This window comes from Oncorhynchus gorbuscha, linkage group LG09, assembly GCF_021184085.1.
Source record: "Oncorhynchus gorbuscha isolate QuinsamMale2020 ecotype Even-year linkage group LG09, OgorEven_v1.0, whole genome shotgun sequence".
NCBI classification, from domain to species: Eukaryota; Metazoa; Chordata; class Actinopteri; order Salmoniformes; family Salmonidae; genus Oncorhynchus; species Oncorhynchus gorbuscha.
Window position 1 is genome coordinate 76,607,426 of NC_060181.1, and position 24,175 is coordinate 76,631,600.

At 41.6% G+C, this 24,175-nt stretch overlaps 1 protein-coding gene across 2 annotated transcripts; it reads left to right on the forward strand.

Moving 5' to 3' along the window:
• Positions 1–760: 760 nt before the first annotated feature.
• Positions 761–15,227, forward strand: LOC124044089. 2 transcript variants are annotated; one of them, XM_046363502.1, is made up of 3 exons: positions 761–811; positions 11,525–13,628; positions 13,864–15,227. In XM_046363502.1, exons 2-3 carry the CDS (start codon positions 11,549–11,551, stop codon positions 15,027–15,029), a joined length of 3,246 nt encoding a protein of 1,081 aa, XP_046219458.1. In that variant the 5' UTR covers positions 761–811; positions 11,525–11,548; the 3' UTR covers positions 15,030–15,227. The 2 variants fall into 2 exon arrangements, with proteins under 2 accessions (XP_046219458.1, XP_046219460.1); XM_046363504.1 differs by lacking the exon at positions 761–811 and adding an exon at positions 906–1,141.
• The last annotated feature ends 8,948 nt before the right edge of the window (positions 15,228–24,175 follow it).

Genomic DNA, 24,175 nt, shown 5'->3' on the forward strand with positions numbered 1-24,175 from the left:
TTATAACGGTTTGTAGGCTTAACATCTGAGACATGGCAGCACAATTGCCAGAAAATAGACTAACATTAGCTTTTTATGTTCATCCAGGTGTTTCTTGCTCAGAGATTGAGATCCTCAGTCCAATTTTCATCACTCAAACTTTACATTTATAAACCTGGTTTGAGCCCTGAATGCTGATTGGCTGAAAGCCTTGGTATACCTATTACTGTTCTAATTACAGTGGTAACCAGTTTATAATAGCAATAAGGCCCCCCGGGGATATGTGGTATATGGCCAATATACCATGACTAACGGCTGAATCCAGGCACTCCACATTGCACCGTGAGTAAAAAAACAGCCCTTAGCCGAGGTATATTGGCCATATACCATACCCCTTGTGCCTTATGCCATAATAAAGGAATTTTAATATGTGGCAAGATAAAATATAATTGCCCCCTTTATAAACTCACAGATCATTTTCCATTTATGGATGTCGATGTAACTCGTTTGACTGCTATTATTATAATTAAGCAATGTCAACTAGCTTGCAATAAGTATTATTTTGAAACCCGAATTTTGCTTCCAACGTCGTTATTATAATATTCCTTCTTAATTGTCTCGATAACGTTATGGGAAAAGTGTTTATTGTATAGATATGGCATCTCCCCTCTTGCTGTTTTGGGGGTAGTTTTATGCCTTTCATGTGGGTTTTGTGTGGTCATTGGGATAGAAAACTTGCCTTGATCTGGCAACCCTGGGCGCATGCTATCCTCGATTTATCTCAGGGCACAACAGTGGCGCTAGCTATATCGTTTCAAGCTCTACTCCTCCGGTAAGAACGTCATAGACGTTTATTCCAATTTTACGGTTAATTAGTCAACGTTACAACACGTGCTTAGGTGTTAGCTCTCTCGAGTCGCTGTATTATGAAGTCAAAATTTTTTATCTCATTTTCTGGCTTGCGGTGGGAGGGTACTATATTACCAAATATTTTTACAACTAACCCTTATTGTTCTATCCGTGACATTCCCCTGCTCTCGCATTGTTTCGCTCGCTCTCTAAATGTCGGACGTTGAGGCAGTGCTACTTGCTGACGGAATGGAGTGGTGGTGGTGGGGTGTTATTTTAGCCCTTTTTTGAAAAGGTTCATTTACCCCCTCAGGTTTGTATTAGCGTTGTAAAAAATACTTATACTGAGAATAAATATTCATTTTATTGACAAAAACCACTGACTCAAACAGGTCAGGTGGTAGATATGTAGCTAACAGTATAGCCGAAGTGGGAACGCCAAGCAGATGCGTCACATTTATACATCCAGTAAAGTTCTGTCTCATTGTTCTATCTGTGGTATAGCACCCCCCACTTCTCTCCAGAAAATGGGCGTGACTTCACATCGTTTTCAGATTTTAAGAAAATGGCGGAAAATATGCTGATGAAATCCGACGAGAGCGGATACAAATTCAATGCTTAAACAAATTAATTATTTAAACTAATTATGACAAATGTTGTGCAATGTAATGACTTTTCATATAGGTTACGTTACACGTTATGTTGGCTGACAATTTGTTAGCTACACTATCCTTACGAACTGATTAGCATTACATCAGTATGTACCGGTGTTTAGCTCGTTACCTAACGTTAGTTGACTACTAATACATCGAACTTGCCAGGCAGTATATTAACTATAATCTAACTGCCCAATGTTTATTGACTTGCTTATTCACGTCATTCTTAGCTATGTGGTGTAGTCGAGGTGCGTTCTCAAAGGACACGGTTAATTCTGGCTATCTACTCCGATTTCAGAGCACTCTCGTCTGAGTGTGCCAGAGTGCAGAATGACTGATGCATTTACGAGGGCGAGTAAAATGGTCAGAGTGAGGTGTTCTCTCAATTGTGTCTGAAAATAGCTAGCAAGCTAGCCAACATTAGCTAGTTAGCTTGGGTGCTTTTATTTTATTTCACCTTTATTTAACCAGGTCGGCCAGTTGAGAACAAGTTCTAATTTACAACTGCGACCTGGCCAAGTTAAAGCAAAGCAGTGCGACAAAACGACAACACAGAGTTACACATGGAATAAACAAACATAGTAAATAACACAATAGAACATCTGTATAGAGTGCGTGCAAATGATGTAAGGAGGTAAGGCAATAAATAGGCCATAGTGGCAAAATAATTACAATTTAGCAATTGGAGTGATAATGTGCGGATGAGGATATGCAAGTAGAAATACTGGTGTGCAAAAGAGCAGAAAAAAACAACAAATATGGGGATGAGGTAGGCAGTTGGCTAGGCTATTTACAGCTGCAGCGATCGCTAAACTGCTCTGACGGCTGATGCTTGAAGTTTAGTGAGGGAGATGTGTCTCCAACTTCAGTGATTTTTGCAATTCGTTCCAGTCATTGGCAGCAGAGAACTGGAAGGAAAGGCGGCCAAAGTAGGTGTTTGCTTTGGGGATGACCAGTGAAATATATCTGCTGGAGCGCGTGCTACGAGTGGGTGCTGCTATGGTGACCAGTGAGCTGAGATAAGGCGGGGCTTTACCTAGCAGAGCCTTGTAGTTAACCTGTAGCCAGTGGGTTTGGCGACGAGTATGAAGCGAGGGCCAGCCAACGAGAGAATACAGGTCGCAATGGTGTGTAGTGTATGGGGCTTTGGTGACAAAACGGATGACACAGTGATAGACTGAATCCAGTTTGTTGAGTAGAGTGTTGGAGGCTATTTTATAGATGACATCACCGAAGTCGAGGATCGGTAGGATGGTCAGTTTTACGAGGGTATGTTTGGCAGCATGAGTGAAGGATGCTCTGTTGCGATACAGGAAGCCAATTCTATAATTATTTTTGGATTGGAGATGCTTAATGTGAGTCTGGAAAGAGAGTTTACAGTCTAACCAGACACCCAGGTATTTGTAGTTGTCCACGTATTCTAAGTCAGAGCCGTCCAGAGTAGTGATGCTTGACGTGCGGGCAGTGATTGATTGAATAGCATGCATTTAGTTTTACTTGCAGTTGGGCTCCACGGAAGGAGAGTTGTAATGGCATTGAAGCTCGTCTGGAGGTTAGTTAACATTAACACAGTGTCCAAAGAGGTGCCAGACGTAGACAGAATGGTGTCGTCTGTGTAGAGGTGGATCAGAGAATCACCAGCAGCAAGAGCAACATCATTGATGTATACAGAAAAGAGAGTCGGCCTGAGAATTGAACCCTGTGGCACACCCATAGAGACTGCCAGAGGTCCGGACAACAGGCCCTCCGATTTGACACACTGAACTCTATCAGAGAAGTAGTTGGTAAACCAGGCTAGGCAATCATTTGAGAAACCAAGGCTGTCGAGTCTGCCAATAAGAATGTTGTGATTGACAGGGTCAAAAGCCTTGGCCAGGTCGATGAATACGGCTGCACAGTAATGTCTTGTCGATGGCGGTTATGATGTCGTTTAGGACCTTGAGCGTGGCTGAGGTGCACCCGTGGCCAGCTCTGAAACCAGATTGCATAGCAGAGAAGGTACGGTGTGATTCGAAATGGTCGGTAATCTGTTTGTTAACTTGGCTTTTGAAGACCTTAGAAAGACAGGGTAGGATAGATATAGGTCTGTAGCAGTTTGGGTCTAGAGGATGACCACAGCAGCTTTCCAATCTTTGGGAATCTCAGATGATACGAAAGAGAGGTTGAAAAGGCTAGTAATAGGGTTTGCAACAATTTTGGCAGATCATTTTAGAAAGAGAGAGTCCAGATTGTCTAGCCCGGCTGATTTGTATGGGTCCAGATTATGCAGCTGTTTCAGAACATCAGCTATCTGTATTTGGGTGAAGGAGAAATGGTGGGGGCTTTGGCGGGTTGCTGTGGAGGGTGCCAGGGTAGGGGTAGCCAGGTGGAAAGCATGGCCAGCCGTAGAGAAATGCTTATTGAAATTCTCAATTATAGTGGATTTTGTCAGTGGTAACAGTTTCCTAGCCTCAGTGCAATGGGCAGCTGGGAGGAGGTGCTCTTATTCTCCATGGACTTTACAGTGTCCTAGAACTTTTTTGAGTTAGTACTACAGGACGCAAATTTCTGTTTGATAAAGCTAGCCTTAGCTTTTCTAACTGCCTGTGTATATTTGTTCCTAACTTCCTAGAAAAGTTGCATATCACGGGGGAAATTCGATGCTAATGCAGAACGCCACAGGATGTTTTTGTGCTGGTCAAGAGCAGACAGGTCGGGAGTGAACCAAGGACTATATCTATTCCTAGTTCTAACATTTTTGAGTGGGGCATGCTTATTTAAGGAAGGCACTTTTAAAGAATAGCCAGGAATCACCTCCTGACCGGATGAGGTCAATGTCATTCCAGGATACCCCGGCCAGGTCGATTTGAAAGGCCTGCTCGCAGAAGTGTTTTAGGGAGCGTTTGACAGTGATGAGGGGTGGTCGTTTGGTCGCAGACTCATTACGGATGCAGGCAATGAGGCAGTGATCGCTGAGATCTTGATTGAAAACAGCAAGAGGTATATTTGGAGGGTGAGTTAGTTAGGATGACATCTATGAGGGTGCCTGTGTTTACTGATTTGGGGTTATACCTGCTAGGTTCATTGATCATTTGTGTGAGATTGAAGGCATCAAGCTTGGATTGTAGGATGGCCGGGGTGTTAAGCATGTCTCAGTTTAGGTCACCTAGTAGCACGAGCTCAGAAGATAGATGGGTGGCAATCAATTCCCATATGGTATCGAGGGCACAGCTGGGGGCAGAGGGAGGTCTATAGCAAGAGGCAACAGTGAGAGACTTTTTTCTGGAAAGGTGCATTTATAGAAGTAGGATCTCAAATTGTTTGGGTACAGACTTGGATAGTAATACAGAACTCTGCAGGCTATCCTTGCAGTAGATTGCAACACTGCCCCCTTTGGCAGTTCTATCTTGGCAGAAAATGTTATAGTTAGCGATGGAGATTTCAGGGTTTTTTGGTGGTTTTCCTAAGCCAGGATTCAGACACTGATAAGACATCTGGGTTGGCAGAGTTTGCTTAAGCAATGAGTAAAACAAACTTAGGGAGTAGGCTTCTAATGTTAACGTGCATGAAACCAAGGAATTTAACGTTACAGAAGTCAACAAATGAGAGCACCTGGGGAGTGGGAGTGGAGGTAGGCACTGCAGGACCTGGATTAACCTCCACACCACCAGAGGAGAAGTAGGATAAGGGTATGGCTGTTCGGAACAGAGAGTAAAAGGAGCAGGTTTCTGGGCACGATAGCATAGATTCAAGGAATAGTGTACAGACAAAGGTAAGGTAGGATGTGAGTACATTGGAGGTAAACCTAGGCATTGAGTAATGTTGAGAGAGATATAGTCTCTAGAGATGTTTAAACCAGGTGATGTCATCGCATATGTAGGAGGTGGAACAACATGGTTGGTTAAGGCATATTGAGCAGGGCTAGAGGCTCTACAGTGAAATAAGACAGTAAACACTAACGAGGACAGTAATGGACGAGGCATATTGACATTAGAGAGAGGCATTCGTAGCCAAGTGAACATATGGGTCCAGTGAGTGGTTGGGCTGACTGGGGGACACAGCGAATCAGACAGTTAGCAGGCCGATGCTAACAAGCTAACAGTTAGTTGGCCAGGGCTAAACAAGCTAGCAGTTAGTAGACCGGGGCAAGCTAGCAGTTAGTAGACCGGGTTAGCAAGCAAGCAGTTAGCAGAGGCTAGCAGTTAGCAGACCGGGCAGGCAAGCTAGCAGTTAGCAAACCGGGGCAGGCAAGCTAGCAGTTAGCCTTTGGGGGATGTCGCAATGAGGGTAAGTCTGTTTTTGCCTCTTCGTGCGGTGACGTCGATAGACCAGTCGTGGAATTAGTAGGGTTCCAAGTAGCTCTAGGTAGCTAGCAGGCCTAGCTGGTTAGCAGAATGGGCCTTCAGCGTACGTCGCGCCTGAGGGGGCTGTTGGAGTCCTTGGGCAGATTATGTCGGTATTCCAGTCGTAGAGGATCGGCGGGGTTCCGTGCCACGTATCGGCAGTAGAAGGGGTCCAGATATTGTAGCCCAGAAGTAAGTCGGAGGATTTTCCATCCAAGTTGTCAGACCCTGTGGCTTGTCATTCATTGTTGATAGACAACAATCATTTTTTTCAATTATTTCACTCACTTTATGAAATTCAAAATTACAATGCTTGTCTTTTATTGTTTGGTCAGTTATACTTGGGATGTGTAGTAGAGGTCGACCGATTATGATTTTTCAATACCGATACCGATTGTTGGAGGACAAAAAAAGCCGATAGCGATTAATTGGCCGATTTAAAAAATATATATAGTGTGTATACTTTTTTAATGTATTTGTAATAATGACAATTACAACAATACTGAATGAACACTTATTTTAACTTAATATAATACATCAACAAAATCAATTTAGCCTCAAATAAATAATTAAACATGTTTTAAATAATGCAAAAAAAAAATACGGAACATGTGTTTTGGAAGAAAGTAAAAGTGCAATATGTGCCATGAAAGAAAGCTAACGTTTAAGTTCCTTGCTCAGAACATGAGAACATATGAAAGCTGGTGGTTCCTTTTAACATGAGTCTTCAATATTCCCAGGTAAGAAGTTTTAGGTTGTAGTTATTATATAAATTATAGGACTATTTCTCTCTATACCATTTGTATTACATGTACCTTTGACTATGGGATGTTCTTATAGGCACTTTAGTATTGCCAGTGTAACAGTATAGCTTCCGTTCCTCCCTAGGTTCGAACCAGGAACACAACGACAACAGCCACACTCGAAGCAGCTTTACCCATGCAGAGCAAGGGGAACAACCACTCCAAGTCTCAGAGCGAGTGACGTTTGAAACGCTATTAGCACGCACCCTGCTAACTAGCTAGCCATTTCACACCGGTTACACAAGCCTAATCTCGGGAGTTGATAGGCTTGAAGTCATAAACAGCGCTATGCTTGACGCACAACGAAGAGCTGCTGGCAAAACGCACGAAGGTGCTGTTTGAATGCTTATGAGCCTGCTGGTGCCTACCACCGCTAAGTCAGACTGCTCTATCAAATCATACACTTAATTATAACATAATAACACACAGAAATATGAGCCATAGGTCATTAATATGGTCGAATCCGGAAACTATCATCTCGAAAACAAGATGTTTATTCTTTCAGTGAAATACGGAAATGTTCCGTATTTTATCTAAGGGGTGGCACCCATTAGTCTAATATTCCTGTTACATTGCACAACGTTCAATGTTATGTCATAATTACGTAAAATTCTGGCAAATTAGGCGGCCCAAGCTGTTGCATATACCCTGAAGGGACACAATTTCATCTGGTTAATATTGCCTGCTAACCTGGATTTCTTTTAGCTAAATATGCAGGTTTAAAAATATACACTTCTGTGTATTGATTTTAAGAAAGGCATTGATTTTCATGGTTAGGTACACATTGGAGCAACGATACGCACCCCATCGATTATATGCAACGCAGGACACGCTAGATAAACTACTTATATCATCAACCATGTGTAGTTAACTAGTGATTATGATTGATTGTTTTTTATAAGATAAGTTTAATGCTAGCTAGCAACTTACCTTGGCTTACTGATTCACGTATCAGGCAGGCTCCTCGTGAGGCAGGTGGTGAGAGCGTTGGACTAGGTAACTGTAAGGTAAAATAAATAAAATAAAGATTAAATAAAGGTCCGTAATTGAAAAAAAATGTGTTCTTAAACTTGCCTAGTTAAATAAAGATTAAATATAGGTGTAAAAAAAAAAAACGGCAAAATCGGTGTCCAAAAATACCGATTTCCGATTGTTATGAAAACTTGAAATCAGCCCTAATTAATCAGCCATTCCGATTAATCGATCGACCTCTAATGTGTAGTGTCAGCGTTTGTTGCTGGAATGTCATGCCTAAGTTTGCTAATCTTGCCAGTGAAAAAATCATTGTAATTGGCAATATTAGTGCGTTTTTTTTGATGAATGAGCTATCTGATTCAATGAATGATGTAACCAAGTTTGCCTTTTTTCCCAAAATTTCATTTAAGGTGCTCCAAAGCTTTCATAGTGCAGTTTCTTCTTTTTATTCAGTTTATTCGCATGATTTCTCAATTTGCAGTGTGTTTGCCAATCGGTTGTGCAGCCAGACTTATTAGCCATTCCTTTTGCCTCATTCCTCTCAACCATACAATTTTTCAATTCCTCATCAATCCACAGGGATTTAACAGTTTTTACAGTTATTTTCCTAATGGGTGCATACTTATTATTAACTGGAATAAGCAATTTCATAAATGTTTCGAGTGCAGCATCTGGTTGCTCCTCATTATACCACAGACCAACAAATATTATTTACATCAACAACATAGGAATCACTACAAAACTTATTGTATGACCTCTTATATACTATATTAGGCCCAGCCTTTGGATATGGCTACTATATTCTGATCACTACATCTGATGGATTTGGATACTGCTTTAAAGCATATTTCTGCAGTATTTGTAAAGATGTGATCAATACATGTTGATGATTTTATTCCTGTGCTGTTTGCAACTACCCTGGTAGGTTGACTGAACCTGAACCAGGTTGCAGGCACTAGTTACAGTTTGAAACATTCTCTTGAGTGGGCAGCCTGATGAAAGCCAGTCAATATTTAAATCACCCAAAATATATACCTCTCTGTTGACCATCACATACAGTGCATTCGGAAAGTATTCAGACCCCTTGACTTTTCCACATTATGTTACGTTACAGCCTTATTCTACAATGGATTTAATACATGTTTTGCCTCATCAATCTACACACAAAGCCGATAATGACAAAGCGAAATCAGGTCTTTACAAATTTGTGAAAATATCTTTGAAAACAAAATAGAAATACCTTATTTACATTCAGAACCAGTCAAAAGTTTGGACACACCTAGTCATTCCAGGGTTTTTCTTTATTTGGACTATTTTCTACATTATAGAATAACAGTGATGACATCAACACTATGAAATAACACACATGGAATCATGTAATAACCAAAAAAATGTTAAACAAATCAAAATATATTTTATATTTGAGATTGTTCAATACTTTGCCTTGATGACAGTTTTGCACACTCTTGGCATTCTCTCAACCAGCTTCATGAGGTAGTCACCTGGAATGCATTTTAAGGTGTGCCTTATTAGAAGTTAATTTATGGAATTTCTTTCCTTCTTAATGCATTTGAGACAATCAGTTGTGTTGTGACAAGGTAGGGGTGGTATACAGAAGATGGCCCTATTTGGTAAAATACCAAGTCCATATGGCATGAACAGCTCAAAGAAGCAAATAGAAACGACATGAAGGTCAGTCAATCCAGAAAATTTCAAGAACTTTGAAAGTGTCTTAGAATGAAGTTTGAAAAACCATCAAAAGTTTTGGTTCCATCCTCCGTGTCTTTGTGAGACACAGAGTAGGTGAACGGATGATCTCTGCATGTGTGGTCCCACTGTGAAGTATGGAGGAGGAGGTGTGATGGTGCTTTGCTGTTTTGATGTCTTCACTATTATTCTACAATGTAAAAAATAAAGAAAAACCCTTGAATAAGTAGGTGTGTCCAAACTTTCGACAACTTGTTTGGAGTCCACCTGTGGTAAATTCAATTAATTGGAAAATATTTGCAAAGGCACACACCTGTCTATAAAAGGTCCAACAGTTGACTGTGCATGTCAGAGCAGAAACCAAGCCATGAGGTCGAAGAAATTGTCCGTAGAGCGTCGAGACAGGATTGTGTCAAGGCACAGATCTGAGGAAGGGTACCAAAACATTTCTGCAGCATAGAAGTACCGCAAGAACACAGTGGCCTCCATCATTCTAAATGGAAGACGTTTGGAACCACCAAGACTTCCTAGAGCAATCGGGGGAGACGGGCCATGGTCAGGGAGGTGACCAAGAACCCGATGGTCACTCTGACATAGCTCCAGAGTTCCTCTTCCAGAAGGACACCCATCTCTGCAGCACTCCACCAATTAGGCCTTTATGGTAGAGTGGCCAGATGGAAGCCACTCCTCAGTAAAAAGCACATGACAGCCCACTTGGAGGCACCTAAAGGACTCTCAGGCCTTGAGAAACAAGGTTTTCTGATCTGATGAAACTAAGATTGAACTCTGGCTTGAATAGGAAACCTGGCACCATCCCTATATTGAAGCATGGTGGTGGCAGCATCATGCTGTGGGGATGTTTTTCAGCGGCAGGGACTGGGTGACTAGACAGGATCGAGGGGAATTGGAACGGAGCAAAGTACAGAGAGATCTTTGATGAAAACCTGCTCCAGAGCGCTCAGGACCTCACTGGGGCGAAGGTTCACCCTCCAACAGGATAACGACCCTAAGCACACAGCCAAGACAACACAGAAGTGGCTTTGGGTCAAGTCTCTGAATGTCCTTGAGTGGCCAGCCAGAGCCTGGACTTGAACCCGATCTAACATCTCTGGAGAGACCTGAAAATAGCTGTGCAGCGACGCTCCCCATCCAACCTGACAGAGTTTAAGACGATCTGCAGAGAAGAATGGGGAAAACTCCCCAAATACAGGTGTGTCAAGCTTGTAACGTCATACCCAAGGGTCTGAATAATTATGTAAATGTAATTTGGAAGTTTTTATTTTTAATATATTTGCAAAAACCTGTTTTTGTTTTGTCATTATGGGGTATTGTGTATAGATTGATGAGTGGAGAAAACAATTTAATCAGTTTTAGAGTAAGGCTGTATGTGGAAAAAGTCAAGGTTTCTGAATACTTTCCGATGCACTGTATATGTGATCGTATACAAATGTAAGCAAGGTGTACAATGATTATGTTTCAGTCAAATATTATATCTGTTTGGGCTTATTGCAGTCAATTTGCAGTCTACAAATTATTTGTAATTATGATCTGGCACCCTGACCATCAGCCAGAAATTACATTATGGCTACATTGAAACAATGTAAGACATGCCTCATAAGTAAAACGTTCAGGTTTCATCAGTTAAGTATATGTTTTCAAAATGCATACTGTCTCCAGCTCACATTGCAAAGTGGTTGGTGACATGCTGGTAGCCTACCGTTGCCTATGCATGGCGAATGGGAATAATAAAATAGTCGCTATTTTTAATCGTGGCCATCAAAACTGTTTTTAAAATGTGTATCGTATTGTTGCGCTATTATAAAAGCACATATTTCACTCCAGCAACAATGAGCTGGTGAGCTGCAGCTCAAGCGCTGTCTGACAAGTGGTATTCCGCAAAAAATAGATACACATGCCCCAATTTAATTCCACAATATTTAGCAAATTGACCAATAAGCATGACTGCCAAATGTATTTACGATTGTTATATTTGTCCATCAATTAATAAAAAGCATTATTTTGCAAAGGGATTTTTTTTCTTTTCGGTCGGAAACCCTGAGCAGAGCTCATTTATGATTACTTTGTAATCAACCTGCTCGCCTAAACAGTGGTTAGCTATATTCCTATTTCTTCATATACGCACAGCTTGTACCTGAGATACTTCCATTCAACATTTTTACCATGTACTAGGCTTATGATGGGTTTCTCCTGACCTATGCTGTGTTTTGTGTAGGTGCAGATGGTAGCAGCCTAAACGATGGATGGGGAACACCAGGAAGAGAATCCTTTACACGAGAAAGGAAATCCTCTACACAATGAAGAGAAGACTTCAAGTGATGTGGAGAAGACTTTATATGACATGGAGAGAGCTTTATGTGACATAAAAAAGAGTGCTGAAGAGAACAGTTCAAGTGATGATAACAGTTCAGGTGATGAGGTAGAAGAACAAAGACTGGATTCAAACCTCCCAAGTGGTTCAGATCCTCTTCCATCTAATGCAGAAAGCCCCTGCGATAATAGTGAATCTGAGCCGTCCCCCCAAAAAGCAGCACAAGCTAAAAGAACTAGCCTCAAGAAGTTTGCGCCACGGAAAGGCACAAGGTCAAGCCTACGTACCAGCACAAAATTGACAGTCAGTGCATGTGATACGACAGATGATGGTAAAAGAAAATTTGACAAAAAGCACTTTTGCCTGTATTGCAATGAACCACACCACAACATTGCAAGACATTTAGAAAGGATGCACACAGAAGAAGCAGCTGTTGGTCATGCTATCAGCTTCCCAAAACTCTCCAAAATCAGGTCTCTGTTGCTTGACCAACTCCGTAACAAAGGCAACTATCAACACAACTTTGAAGTTCTTCAAAGTGGAGATGGGGAAATTGTGAGAAAGTGTAGACCATCTAATGATGGCATTTCTGTGCGTGACTGCCTGCCCTGCCAACACTGCTTAGCTTTTTTCTCCAAAATTGATTTATGGAAGCATGAGAGCTCATGTAATGCCAGAAAAGGACAAGATGAAACGAGGGGAGGAAAAAGAGTGAAGATCCAGGCTGCGTCCTCTCAACTTGTTCCATTGCCTGTCTATTCTACTGGAGGATATGAAGAAATAATACACAATATGAATCAAGATGACATCTCATGCCACATCAAAAATGATCCCCTCATATGTAAATATGGCAATGCACTATCTGCAAAGCATGGTCATGCCAAGTCACAGTTTACTTACATTGGTTCAAAAATGAGGGAATTGGCTAGATTTGTACTTGCTGTAAATGAGATGGACTGTGGTGTTCAATATCTGCATGAAGTATGTGTACCATCCAAATTCAAATTGGCCGTTCATGCTGCCAGGAAAATGAGTGGTCATGACCCTGCCTCAGACAGGTACAAGACCCCATCTCTTGCTTTAAAGATTGGCTATTCCTTGAAAAGAGCTACCGAAATAGCTTTTGGGGAGAGTCGTATGACAGAGGACCGTGAGGCAGAGGAACAAGCCAAAAGGTTTATTGAACTTCTTGAAAACGATTGGAATAACTGTTTTTCCGGTCTATCCCTCAGCGCTGTCCCTCAGTGTGATGAAGTTGATGTATCTTCACTAACTGAGGATTTGATCAAACTTCAGAAGTTTCTCAAGGTTGCAGAGGACACAGCGAAGAAAGAATTGCTGGAGAACCCCACCAACACTGTCTGGAAAAAGCTCAATGAAACTCTTCTTGCAGAAATAGCTCTCTTCAACAGAAAGAGGACAGGGGAAGTTGCGAAAATGCTGTTGGAAACGTACACAAACAGGAAGAAAGCTCCAGCTAGTGCAGACATTTTCAATAACCTCTCAAGGCTGGAGCAGGAGCTTGGAGATGACAAATTAACCAGGTTGGAAATAGAAGGCAAAAATGGTAGGAAAATGCCAGTCCTACTAACGGAGAGGATGATCTCATCTCTTGAGATCCTTATTGCAAACAGAGACAAAGTTGGTGTGTCAAAGGACAACCCTTATGTCTTTGCACGTAGCCTGGATGCAGCAAGCTACATCAGAGGGTTTGACTGTCTGAGGAAGTGTGCACATGAGTGTGATGCAAAGAATCCTGAAAGTCTGATGCATGTGACAGTGAGGAAAGAGGTTGCTATCCATTGCCAACTACTAAACTTGAATGAAAGTGAATTGGATCAGGTGGCAAAGTTATTGGGACATGACACCCAGGTCCATAAAGAGTACTACATGCTCTCTGAAAATGCAGCACATCTAGCAGAAATCAGCAAACTGCTGCTTGCAATGGATCAGGTTCCAGTGGTAATTCCAGGGCCATCTGAGGAAAGGGTTGTTTCTCCTACATATGGTGAGTATTAGTTGCTTTACAGGGTATTTGGAGAAAGATGTCCATTGTGTTTTAAGGGGTTAAATGATAAATTCAGTGGAAAATTCTGTTTTTGTGCCATTTACATGTTCACGAGACCTACATTTTTGAGAAGCTGGCAACTTATTACTCTAGTGTTTGCTCTGTTCCTCTTCACAATATATGATAATGGCACATGTTCATGATTACTTTTCTTCTGTTTCTATTCATTTCATAGGGACATCTTCTGCAGGGACAGATACTGGAAGGACATATCCTACCGAGACATGTCCTACTAGGTCATCATATCCTACAGAGACATATTCAGCGAAGTCATATACTGTGGAGGCACAGCCTTCAAGGTCATATCATTCTGGGACATATCCTGAGAAGTCATATCCTTCAGGATCACATTCTGCAAGGTCATATTCTGCAGGGACAGATTCTGCGAGAGCATATCCTACCGTGACACATCCTGCAGGGACCGATCCAGCAGCTTCATATGTTGCAGGGACATATACTGCAGGGACTCATCATGCAAGATCATATCCTGCAAGTCCTTATGGCCTTTCATCTCCTGCAACATCATATGCTTCGGGAACTAATCCTGCAAGGTCATATCCTGCAGGAACATATCCTGCACAAACACTTCCAGCACATACAGTTATTACGCCAACACTTCATGCACAGACACTTCCAACGCAGAAACTTCCTGTCAGGACAGTTCCTGCGAGGACAAGTCCTGTAAGGCCGTGGAGTGATGCGGCTAAGGCTGCGGTAAAGCGTCAGTTGGGACACTTTATCTCAATGATGAAGGTTCCAGGTAAACGGGACTGTGAAGTATGCCTCCACAATGAACCAGCTGTACGAGACAGGACTTGGAGAGACATCAAAAACTATGTGCACAACACAGTAAAATCTATTAAAAGGAAGAAGGGCCTTACAGGAGTGGACCCCAGAAAATGGACAAAGAAAGAATCTGCAAAGATTGCCAAGGAAGAGGTTGGTGGAACAAGGACTGTACCTGCACAGGGTGAAGACGAGAGACTAGAGGCAGGTCATGTTGCTGTGACAACACAAAGGAAGCAGAAGATATGGAGTGATGAGGCTCAGGCTGCGGTCAGGCGGCAGCTAGGAGACTTCACTAAACTGATGAAGATTCCAGGTAAAACAGAATGTGATGCATGCATTGCAGCTGAACCAGTTCTACAAGGCAGGACATGGAAAGATGTAAAAAACTATGTGCATAACACATTAATGACAATGTGCAGGAGGCATATTTCAGGCAAGCAAAACATGGACCATGAAAAACAAAGTCCAGGGACACAGAAACCAGGGATGCAACAGAAACCAAAGGTGCCGTTGGGACTTCCAGAAGATCTTCCTGTTTATCTGTACTTATGATTTCTTTGAACTAGTTTCAACACTTTTGATTTAATCTGACCATCTTTGCTCTCTCTGATCTGACATTGTAAAGCAATAATTACGTAGCATTTTTATAATGTCACAACCTACTTTTTTCTACCTACGTATCCGTTAGGCCTGGGAATTGCTAGGGACCTAACAATACGATTTTATCACAATACTTTGGTGCCAATACTATATATATATATATATATATATATATATATATATATATATATATATATGTATATATGTATATATATATATATGTATATATGTATATATATATGTGTATATATATTGCAATTCTATAAGGACTGCGATTCGATACTTTGATTTTATTGCGATTTGATGTTTCAAACATATTGCTCACTATGTCTGCTGCAGAGGGACAGGAGAGAGACATGAGAAAACAAGTTTTGTTCAGTCATGGAAGTAAGTGCTGAAAACATGTTGGCTCCCCATCTAAAAAGAAGTTGGAGAACAAGGTAGAGAATAAAAAATACTGGACCTTTTGGCGCAGGTACAGCCAACTAGCGCTAGCTAACTTTAACTTCATAGCAAAATAAATTGAGAATCAATACTTGGAGTCATAGGAATGATAAAATATAATTGAAAATAATATTGCGTTACTCTAATGTATTGAGAGAAACAAATCCACTAGTGGGCCTATCTGTAGCATCTAGGCTACATAGTGAAATATGCATGAGCACTAAATATATGTTCAACATTAATAGATTACATGTACAAATTACAGTGAATAGTTTTTAAAACTTTGTAGATGAAAGTTGTGCAAACCTAGACCGTTAAACTGATAACTTTACCTTTTAGATCACACTAATGGTATACTTCACCAAATGGATCTGGATCCCGATGTACAAAATGTTTTGTGTATTCTTGCCTGTACCATTGTATGTGTAGCTAATGTGTAGGTTAGGTTTTGAGTTTAACAACTGACCAGCAAACTTGTGAATTTAGCGGGTTATCCCATTTTAAATTTGTGTGACTTTTAATGGATTTTAAATACATGGCATCACAGGAAGTTGGTGGCACCTTAATTGGGGAGGTCGGGCTCGTCGTAATGGCTGAAGTGGAATCAGTGAAATTGTATCAAATACATCAAACATATGGTTTCCATGTGTTGGCCATTCCATTCACTCCGTTCCGCCTATTATTATGAGCCTCCACTGCATGGCCTACATGCATACACTATCTACATCCATGCATTTTGAAGCATGGTTGAATTTATTATCATGGATATTTTACTTATGTTATTAACGATAGCTAGTATTCCTAGCTACTGGTGTATCAGTAGTTGTTTTATATATTTTTAAAAACACTGTTTTTATCATTCCTTTCAATCATGCTAATTTTTGTGGATATTTGCATCTAGAGCTGACATTCATTTTCATTACTAAGCCAGATTCCCACAGCTCCATGACCCAGTGAGCCATCTCAGTCCTGGTGAGTTGCTTTAGTCAAAAGGTGCTTTAGATTAGGCTTGCCAAGTGGGCAGAGTGCACGATTTAGGACCATTGGAAGGTTCTGAAAGGGAAAAATCTGTCCACCTATTGCACCGGGCAAAGTCAGTGACACTATCAGATCATAGCAAAGGGCCCACTTATGGCTGCATTTCCGATTTTCCACCCTTCTCCCAAAGTGACTGGGAGTATTATTCTTTTTAAAGAAAAAATAAGATATATTTCACCTTTATTTAACCAGGTAGGCCAGTTGAGAACAATTTCTCATTTACAACTGCGACCTGGCCAAGATAAAGCAAGGCAGTGCGACAAAAACAACAACAGAGTTACACATGGGATAAACAAATGTACAGTCAATAACACAATAGAAAAACTACATACAGTGTGTGCAAATGTAGTAAGATTAGGGAGGTAAGGCTATAAATAGGCCATAGTGGCGAAATAATTTCAATTTAGCATTAACACTGGAGTGATCGATGTGCAGATGATGATGTGCAAGTAGAGATACAGGGGTGCAAAAGAGCAAACAAATAACAATATGGGGATGAGGTAGTTGGGTGGGCTATTTACAGATGGGCTGTGTACAGGTGCAGTGATCAGTAAGCTGCTCTGACAGTTGATGCTTATAGTTAGTGAGGGAGATATAAGTCTCCAGCTTCAGTGACTTTTGCAGTTCATTCCAGTCATTGGCAGTATTCAAGTAAACTCTGAAAGAAGTGTGGAGAATCCCAAAGCAGCATGAGTTATGGCTGATGGGTTTGGCTTCAAACCAATGTCTACTTCTCACTTACACTAAGTGTAAAAAACATTAGGAACACCTTCCTAATATTGAGTTGCACCCCCTTTTGCCCTCAGATAAGCCTCAATTCGTCGGGGCATGGACTCTACAAGGTGTCAATTGTTTCACAGGGATGCTAGCCCATGTTGACTCCAATGCTTCCCACAGTTGTGTCAAGTTGGCTGGATGTCCTTTGGGTGGTGGACAATTAGTGAAAAACCCAGCAGCCTTGCAGTTCTTGGAACACTTAAAACGGTGCGCCTGGCACCTACTACCATACTCTGTTCAAAGGCACAAATCCTTTGTCTTGCCCATTCACCCTCTGAATGGCACACATGCATAATCCATGTCTCCAATTGTCTCCAGGTTTAAAAATAATTTTAACTGGTCTCCTCCCCTTCCTCTACACTCATTGAAATGGATTTAACAAGTGACTTTGCATTTATTGATTAACAATAATTAATAAATACCACCATATAGCTATCTATCTACAGTTGCCTAGATTTGTTTGCATACATTTATGACAACCGATCTGGTGTTAGAACTTGTACAAATGCTACAAAAACGGTAGCACATAGTTTGCTGGTAGTAATTGTAAAGAAATGAGCACGTAAAAACGGTAGCACATCGTTTGCTGGTAGTAATTGTAAAGAAATGAGCACGTGAGAGCTGTCTCACAACGGCAGTTGGTTAGTTTGCTAAAGTTGGTTAGCTTGCTAGCTACTTCCAGACACAAATGAGAGAACTCACTCTGACCATTTAACTCGCCCTAGCAGAGCTAGTTTTCTAGAGCGTTAGTGACTGTAACTGTGTTGCTAGCAACAATTTAATCCCGTTTTTTTGCCCACCTTTACTAACAACTGTCATATTCGACGGGTGTTGCGTGTTCGTAAGTTCATCAGTTATTCAACAGTTGTAACAATTAAAAAATCGTGGGTTATTTGTGCGCTCTGGCACACTCAATGGAGAGTGCTCTGAAATCGTAAATTATCAAAAAATGAATTTACGAACACACCCTCAATCAATGCATACTATATTGTGGAGGCTATCGCCCTACAATCATTTATGGTCACTAGTAACTTTTACTATAACGTTGGTTGACTTCCCATCCAATTTCAGGACGCTTTTGGTTCTCCAATCCACGTCTTTGACTAAAAGTTACTATTGTAAATGTGATTTTGCCAATTGTAATTTGTTCCTTTGTTCTACGTGTGGAATTAGTTTCAGAGAATCACACAAAACCTATTCCTATTGTACCTGTCTTTCCTGCTAAATATGTAGATCATAAGGCTCTAGCGTTCCATGTAATTGTTTTATTGCTTGTCTAATATTAACATTTACACTTTTTATATGAATATTTATTCACTACTGTCTTAACCATATTGATTTCGCAACAGCTGTTTAAGTTCAACATTAAGGCTGACTTGTATAGGGTCTGTTGTTACACACCCCACTATTTACTGTCTAAAGACATGGACATCATTAATAGTGTTTTTTCTTCAATATGTATTTCTTATTAAGCTGCCTTTTGTTGCCCCCTGGTGGTCATTGTGTACTGTATTTGTAAGATACTATATTTGCTTGGTTAATAAATTGTTACTTGATCTAAACTTTCAAATGTTATTTCAGTTCTGAGAATATTCATACAGCTTACTTGATGTTCCAACAGGGATTTAGAATTGTACCAATAACAATTATGGAAAACAACAGTTTTGAGATTTAAAGGGATACTTCAGGATTTTGGCAATGAGGCCCTTTATCTACTTCCCCAGAGTCAGATGAACTCGTGGATACGATTTTTATGTATCTGTGTCCAGTATGAAGGAAGTTAAGAGGTAGTTTTGTGAGCCAAGCTAACTAGCATTAGCACTTTGACTGGAAGTCTATGGGTATCTAGTAGGATGCTAGCAGATACCCATAGACTTCCACAACACCCTAGGTAAATTGAAAATAAGCTAAACCTTCAAAAAAGTGATGTGTCCCTTTAATACTTTAAACAATTATACAGATGCAGTACATTTGGATTGCTGCACTTGTTTGGGGGAAAGCTTTTCATCATAATCTCGGTCTCCCTCTCCTTCCTTTCTCCTTCCAGGCTCTGGTATCTTGCTCTTACTTTTCCTTGATAATTTCCTGAGGTGAGATCACAGCCAGGCTGTGCAGGCACTACAGTGTTCATGCCATGTTGCTGAACGACATGTTCCAGCTGCCCATCTTCCTGGTGAGTCTCACTCTATCAGGAGTACTCCTGGCCTGGAGGTCTGGAGAACGGTTAATTTTTTTGTTTGTTCTACCTCATAGTTAGTTGATAGATTCATGTCACTGATCTTTTCCTCTTTCAATTACACCCCACAGGACAGTCACTTCATCTACTCATTCAGCCCAGTGCATCAGGCATCAACAATCAACTGTTCATTTGCCTGGCAGAGTCACCTACAACCAAGGTACACATACATATATACAGTGCCTTGCGAAAGTATTCGGCCCCCTTGAACTTTCCGACCTTTTGCCACATTTCAGGCTTCAAACAAAGATATAAAACTGTATTTTTTTGTGAAGAATCAACAACAAGTGGGACACAATCATGAAGTGGAACGACATTTATTGGATATTTCAAACTTTTTTAACAAATCAAAAACTAAAATATTGGGCGTGCAAAATTATTCAGCCCCCTTAAGTTAATCTCTTTGTAGTGCCACCTTTTGCTGCGATTACAGCTGTAAGACGCTTGGGGTATGTCTCTATCAGTTTTGCACATCGAGAGACTGAAATTTTTTCCCATTCCTCCTTGCAAAACAGCTCGAGCTCAGTGAGGTTGGATGGAGCGCATTTGTGAACAGCAGTTTTCAGTTCTTTCCACAGATTCTCGATTGGATTCAGGTCTGGACTTTGACTTGGCCATTCTAACACCTGGATATGTTTATTTTTGAACCATTCCATTGTAGATTTTGCTTTATGTTTTGGATCATTGTCTTGTTGGAAGACAAATCTCCGTCCCAGTCTCAGGTCTTTTGCAGACTCCATCAGGTTTTCTTCCAGAATGGTCCTGTATTGGGCTCCATCCATCTTCCCATCAATTTGAACCATCTTCCCTGTCCCTGCTGAAGAAAAGCAGGCCCAAACCATGATGCTGCCACCACCATGTTTGACAGTGGGGATGATGTGTTCAGGGTGATGAGCTGTGTTGCTTTTATGCCAAACATAACGTTTTGCATTGTTGCCAAAAAGTTCAATTTTGGTTTCATCTGACCAGAGCACCTTCTTCCACATGTTTGGTGTGTCTCCCAGGTGGCTTGTGGCAAACTTTAAACGACACTTTTTATGGATATCTTTAAGAAATGGCTTTCTTCTTGCCACTCTTCCATAAAGGCCAGATTTGTGCAATATACGACTGATTGTTGTCCTATGGACAGAGTCTCTGGGTTTCTGTACAGCACTTTGAGATATCAGCTGATGTACGAAGGGCTATATAAATACATTTGATTTGATTTGATTAGTCATTTAGGTCAACATTGGATCATTCAGAGATCCTCACTGAACTTCTGGAGAGAGTTTGCTGCACTGAAAGTAAAGGGGCTGAATAATTTTGCACGCCCAATTTTTCAGTTTTTGATTTCTTTAAAAAGTTGGAAATATCCAATAAATGTCATTCCACTTCATGATTGTGTCCCACTTGTTGTTGATTCTTCACAAAAAAATACAGTTTTATATCTTTATGTTTGAAGCCTGAAATGTGGCAAAAGGTCGTAAGGTTCAAAGGGGCCGAATACTTTCGCAAGGCACTGTATACACACACGCACACACACACAGCGTAACTCATAGCCATAGTGAGAGGGGCTCTAGTCCCAAGTTATTGTAAAAGACTGACAAGTTGTTAAAAGGGCTATATAAATAACATTTGATTGATGGACTCCTCTCTCCCCAGGTGAAGCTTCTCGTCTGTGCATACCATGTTCAGCTACAGTGAGTTCAGAGTTCACAAGTTGTGTGGACCCCAAGCACAGAATGGGAGATAAAACACACACAAACACTGAGTTTACATAACGTAAACTGACTAGGGGAATCCAGGTGAAAGCTATGATCCCTCGAGACAATTGAGACATGGATTGTGTATGTGTGGCATTCAGAGGGTGAATGGGTAAGACACCAAAATATAAGGGCTTTAACGCTGCTGGGTTGTTCACACTCAACCGTTTCCAGTGTGTATAAAAAATGACCAGCAGCCTGGTGCATAACTGTGGGAAGTATTGGAGTCACCATGGGCCAGTATCCCAGTGAAACACTTTCGACACCTTGTGAAGTCCATGCCCCGATGAATTGATTCTGTTCTGAAGGTAAAAGGGGTTGCAACTCAATATTAGGAAGGTGTTCCTAATGTTTTGTGCACTTTGTAGACGCATGCATAATCACAAAACATGAAGAACAGTTTGAGCCACACTCCAGGCTACCTTCAGATAAAGTTGTTGGACATTCAGCAACCACACAGAGTTTGAGACACTGTTTCTGTGGCAGAGGATTAAAGGACAAGAACAGAAACAACACATCTCAACCCTATCCAATCATTACATTTACATTACATTTAAGTAATTTAGCAGACGCTCTTATCCAGAGCGACTTACAAATTGGTGCATTCACCTTATGACATCCAGTGGAACAGCCACTTTACAATAGTGCATCTAAATATTTTAGGGGGGGGGGGGTGAGAAGGATTACTTTATCCTATCCTAAGTATTCCTTAAAGAGGTGGGGTTTCAGGTGTCTCCGGAAGGTGGTGATTGACTCCGCTGTCCTGGCGTCGTGAGGGAGTTTGTTCCACCATTGGGGAGCCAGAGCAGCGAACAGTTTTGACTGGGCTGAGCGGGAACTGTACTTCCTCAGTGGTAGGGAGACGAGCAGGCCAGAGGTGGATGAACGCAGTGCCCTTATTTGGGTGTAGGGCCTGATCAGAGCCTGGAGGTACTGAGGTGCCGTTCCCCTCACAGCTCCGTAGGCAAGCACCATGGTCTTGTAGCGGATGCGAGCTTCAACTGGAAGCCAGTGGAGAGAGCGGAGGAGCGGGGTGACGTGAGAGAACTTGGGAAGGTTGAACACTATCACACTATAACACAATCATGTCTATGTCTGTGTGTATGATTCGTATGTGTGTGTGTAATGGGACAATAGCCTGATGTTTTGTTTGTGGGAGCTGGGTGCTCTTGATAGCATCACAGGCAGCGAGATGCCATCAACTATTTTTTTATTTATTTTTTTTATTTCACCTTTATTTAACCAGGTAGGCTAGTTGAGAACAAGTTCTCATTTGCAACTGCGACCTGGCCAAGATAAAAGCATAGCAGTGTGAACAGACAACACAGAGTTACACATGGAATAAACAATTAACAAGTCAATAACACAGTAGAAAAAAATGGGCAGTCTATATACAATGTGTGCAAAAGGCATGAGGAGGTAGGCGAATAATACAGTTTTGCAGATTAACACTGGAGTGATAAATGATCAGGTCATGTACAGGTAGAGATATTGGTGTGCAAAAGAGCAGAAAAATAAATAAATAAAAACAGTATTAAAAAAAGTATGGGAATGAGGTAGGTGAAAATGGGTGGGCTATTTTCCTATAGACTATGTACAGCTGCAGCGATCGGTTAGCTGCTCGGATAGCTGATGTTTGAAGTTGGTGAGGGAGATAAAAGTCTCCAACTTCAGCGATTTTTGCAATTGCGTTCCAGTCACAGGCAGCAGAGTACTGGAACGAAAGGCGGCCAAATGATGTGTTGGCTTTAGGGATGATCAGTGAGATACACCTGCTGGAGCGCGTGCTACGGATGGGTGTTGCCATCGTGACCAGTGAACTGAGATAAGGCGGAGCTTTACCTAGCATGGACTTGTAGATGACCTGGAGCCAGTGGGTCTGGCGACGAATATGTAGTGAGGGCCAGCCGACTAGAGCATACAAGTCGCAGTGGTGGGTGGTATAAGGTGCTTTAGTGACAAAACGGATGGCACTGTGATAGACTGCATCCAGTTTGCTGAGTAGAGTGTTGGAAGCCATTTTGTAGATGACATCGCCGAAGTCGAGGATCGGTAGGATAGTCAGTTTAACTAGGGTAAGCTTGGCAGCGTGAGTGAAGGAGGCTTTGTTGCGGAATAGAAAGCCGACTCTTGATTTGATTTTCGATTGGAGATGTTTGATGTGGGTCTGGAAGGAGAGTTTGCAGTCTAGCCAGACACCTAGGTACTTATAGATGTCCACATATTCAAGGTCGGAACCATCCAGGGTGGTGATGCTAGTCGGGCATGCGGGTGCAGGCAGCGATCGGTTGAAAAGCATGCATTTGGTTTTACTCGCATTTAAGAGCAGTTGGAGGCCACGGAAGGAGTGCTGTATGGCATTGAAGCTCGTTTGGAGGTTAGATAGCACAGTGTCCAATGACGGGCCGAAAGTATATAGAATGGTGTCGTCTGCGTAGAGGTGGATCAGGGAATCGCCCGCAGCAAGAGCAACATCATTGATATACACAGAGAAAAGAGTCGGCCCGAGAATTGAACCCTGTGGCACCCCCATAGAGACTGCCAGAGGACCGGACAGCATGCCCTCCGATTTGACACACTGAACTCTGTCTGCAAAGTAATTGGTGAACCAGGCAAGGCAGTCATCCGAAAAACCGAGGCTGTAGAGTCTGCCGATAAGAATATGGTGATTGACAGAGTCGAAAGCCTTGGCGAGGTCGATGAAGACGGCTGCACAGTACTGTCTTTTATCGATGGCGGTTATGATATCGTTTAGTACCTTGAGTGTGGCTGAGGTGCACCCGTGACCGGCTCGGAAACCAGATTGCATAGCGGAGAAGGTACGGTGGGATTCGAGATGGTCAGTGACCTGTTTGTTGACT

Coding starts and splice junctions, on each gene's coding strand:
- LOC124044089 (XM_046363502.1), top strand. CDS start 11,549: ATGGATGGGGAACACCAGGAAGAGAATCCTTTACACGAGAAAGGAAAT. Junction 13,629..13,863: donor GGTTGTTTCTCCTACATATG/GTGAGTATTAGT, acceptor TTCATTTCATAG/GGACATCTTCTGCAGGGACA.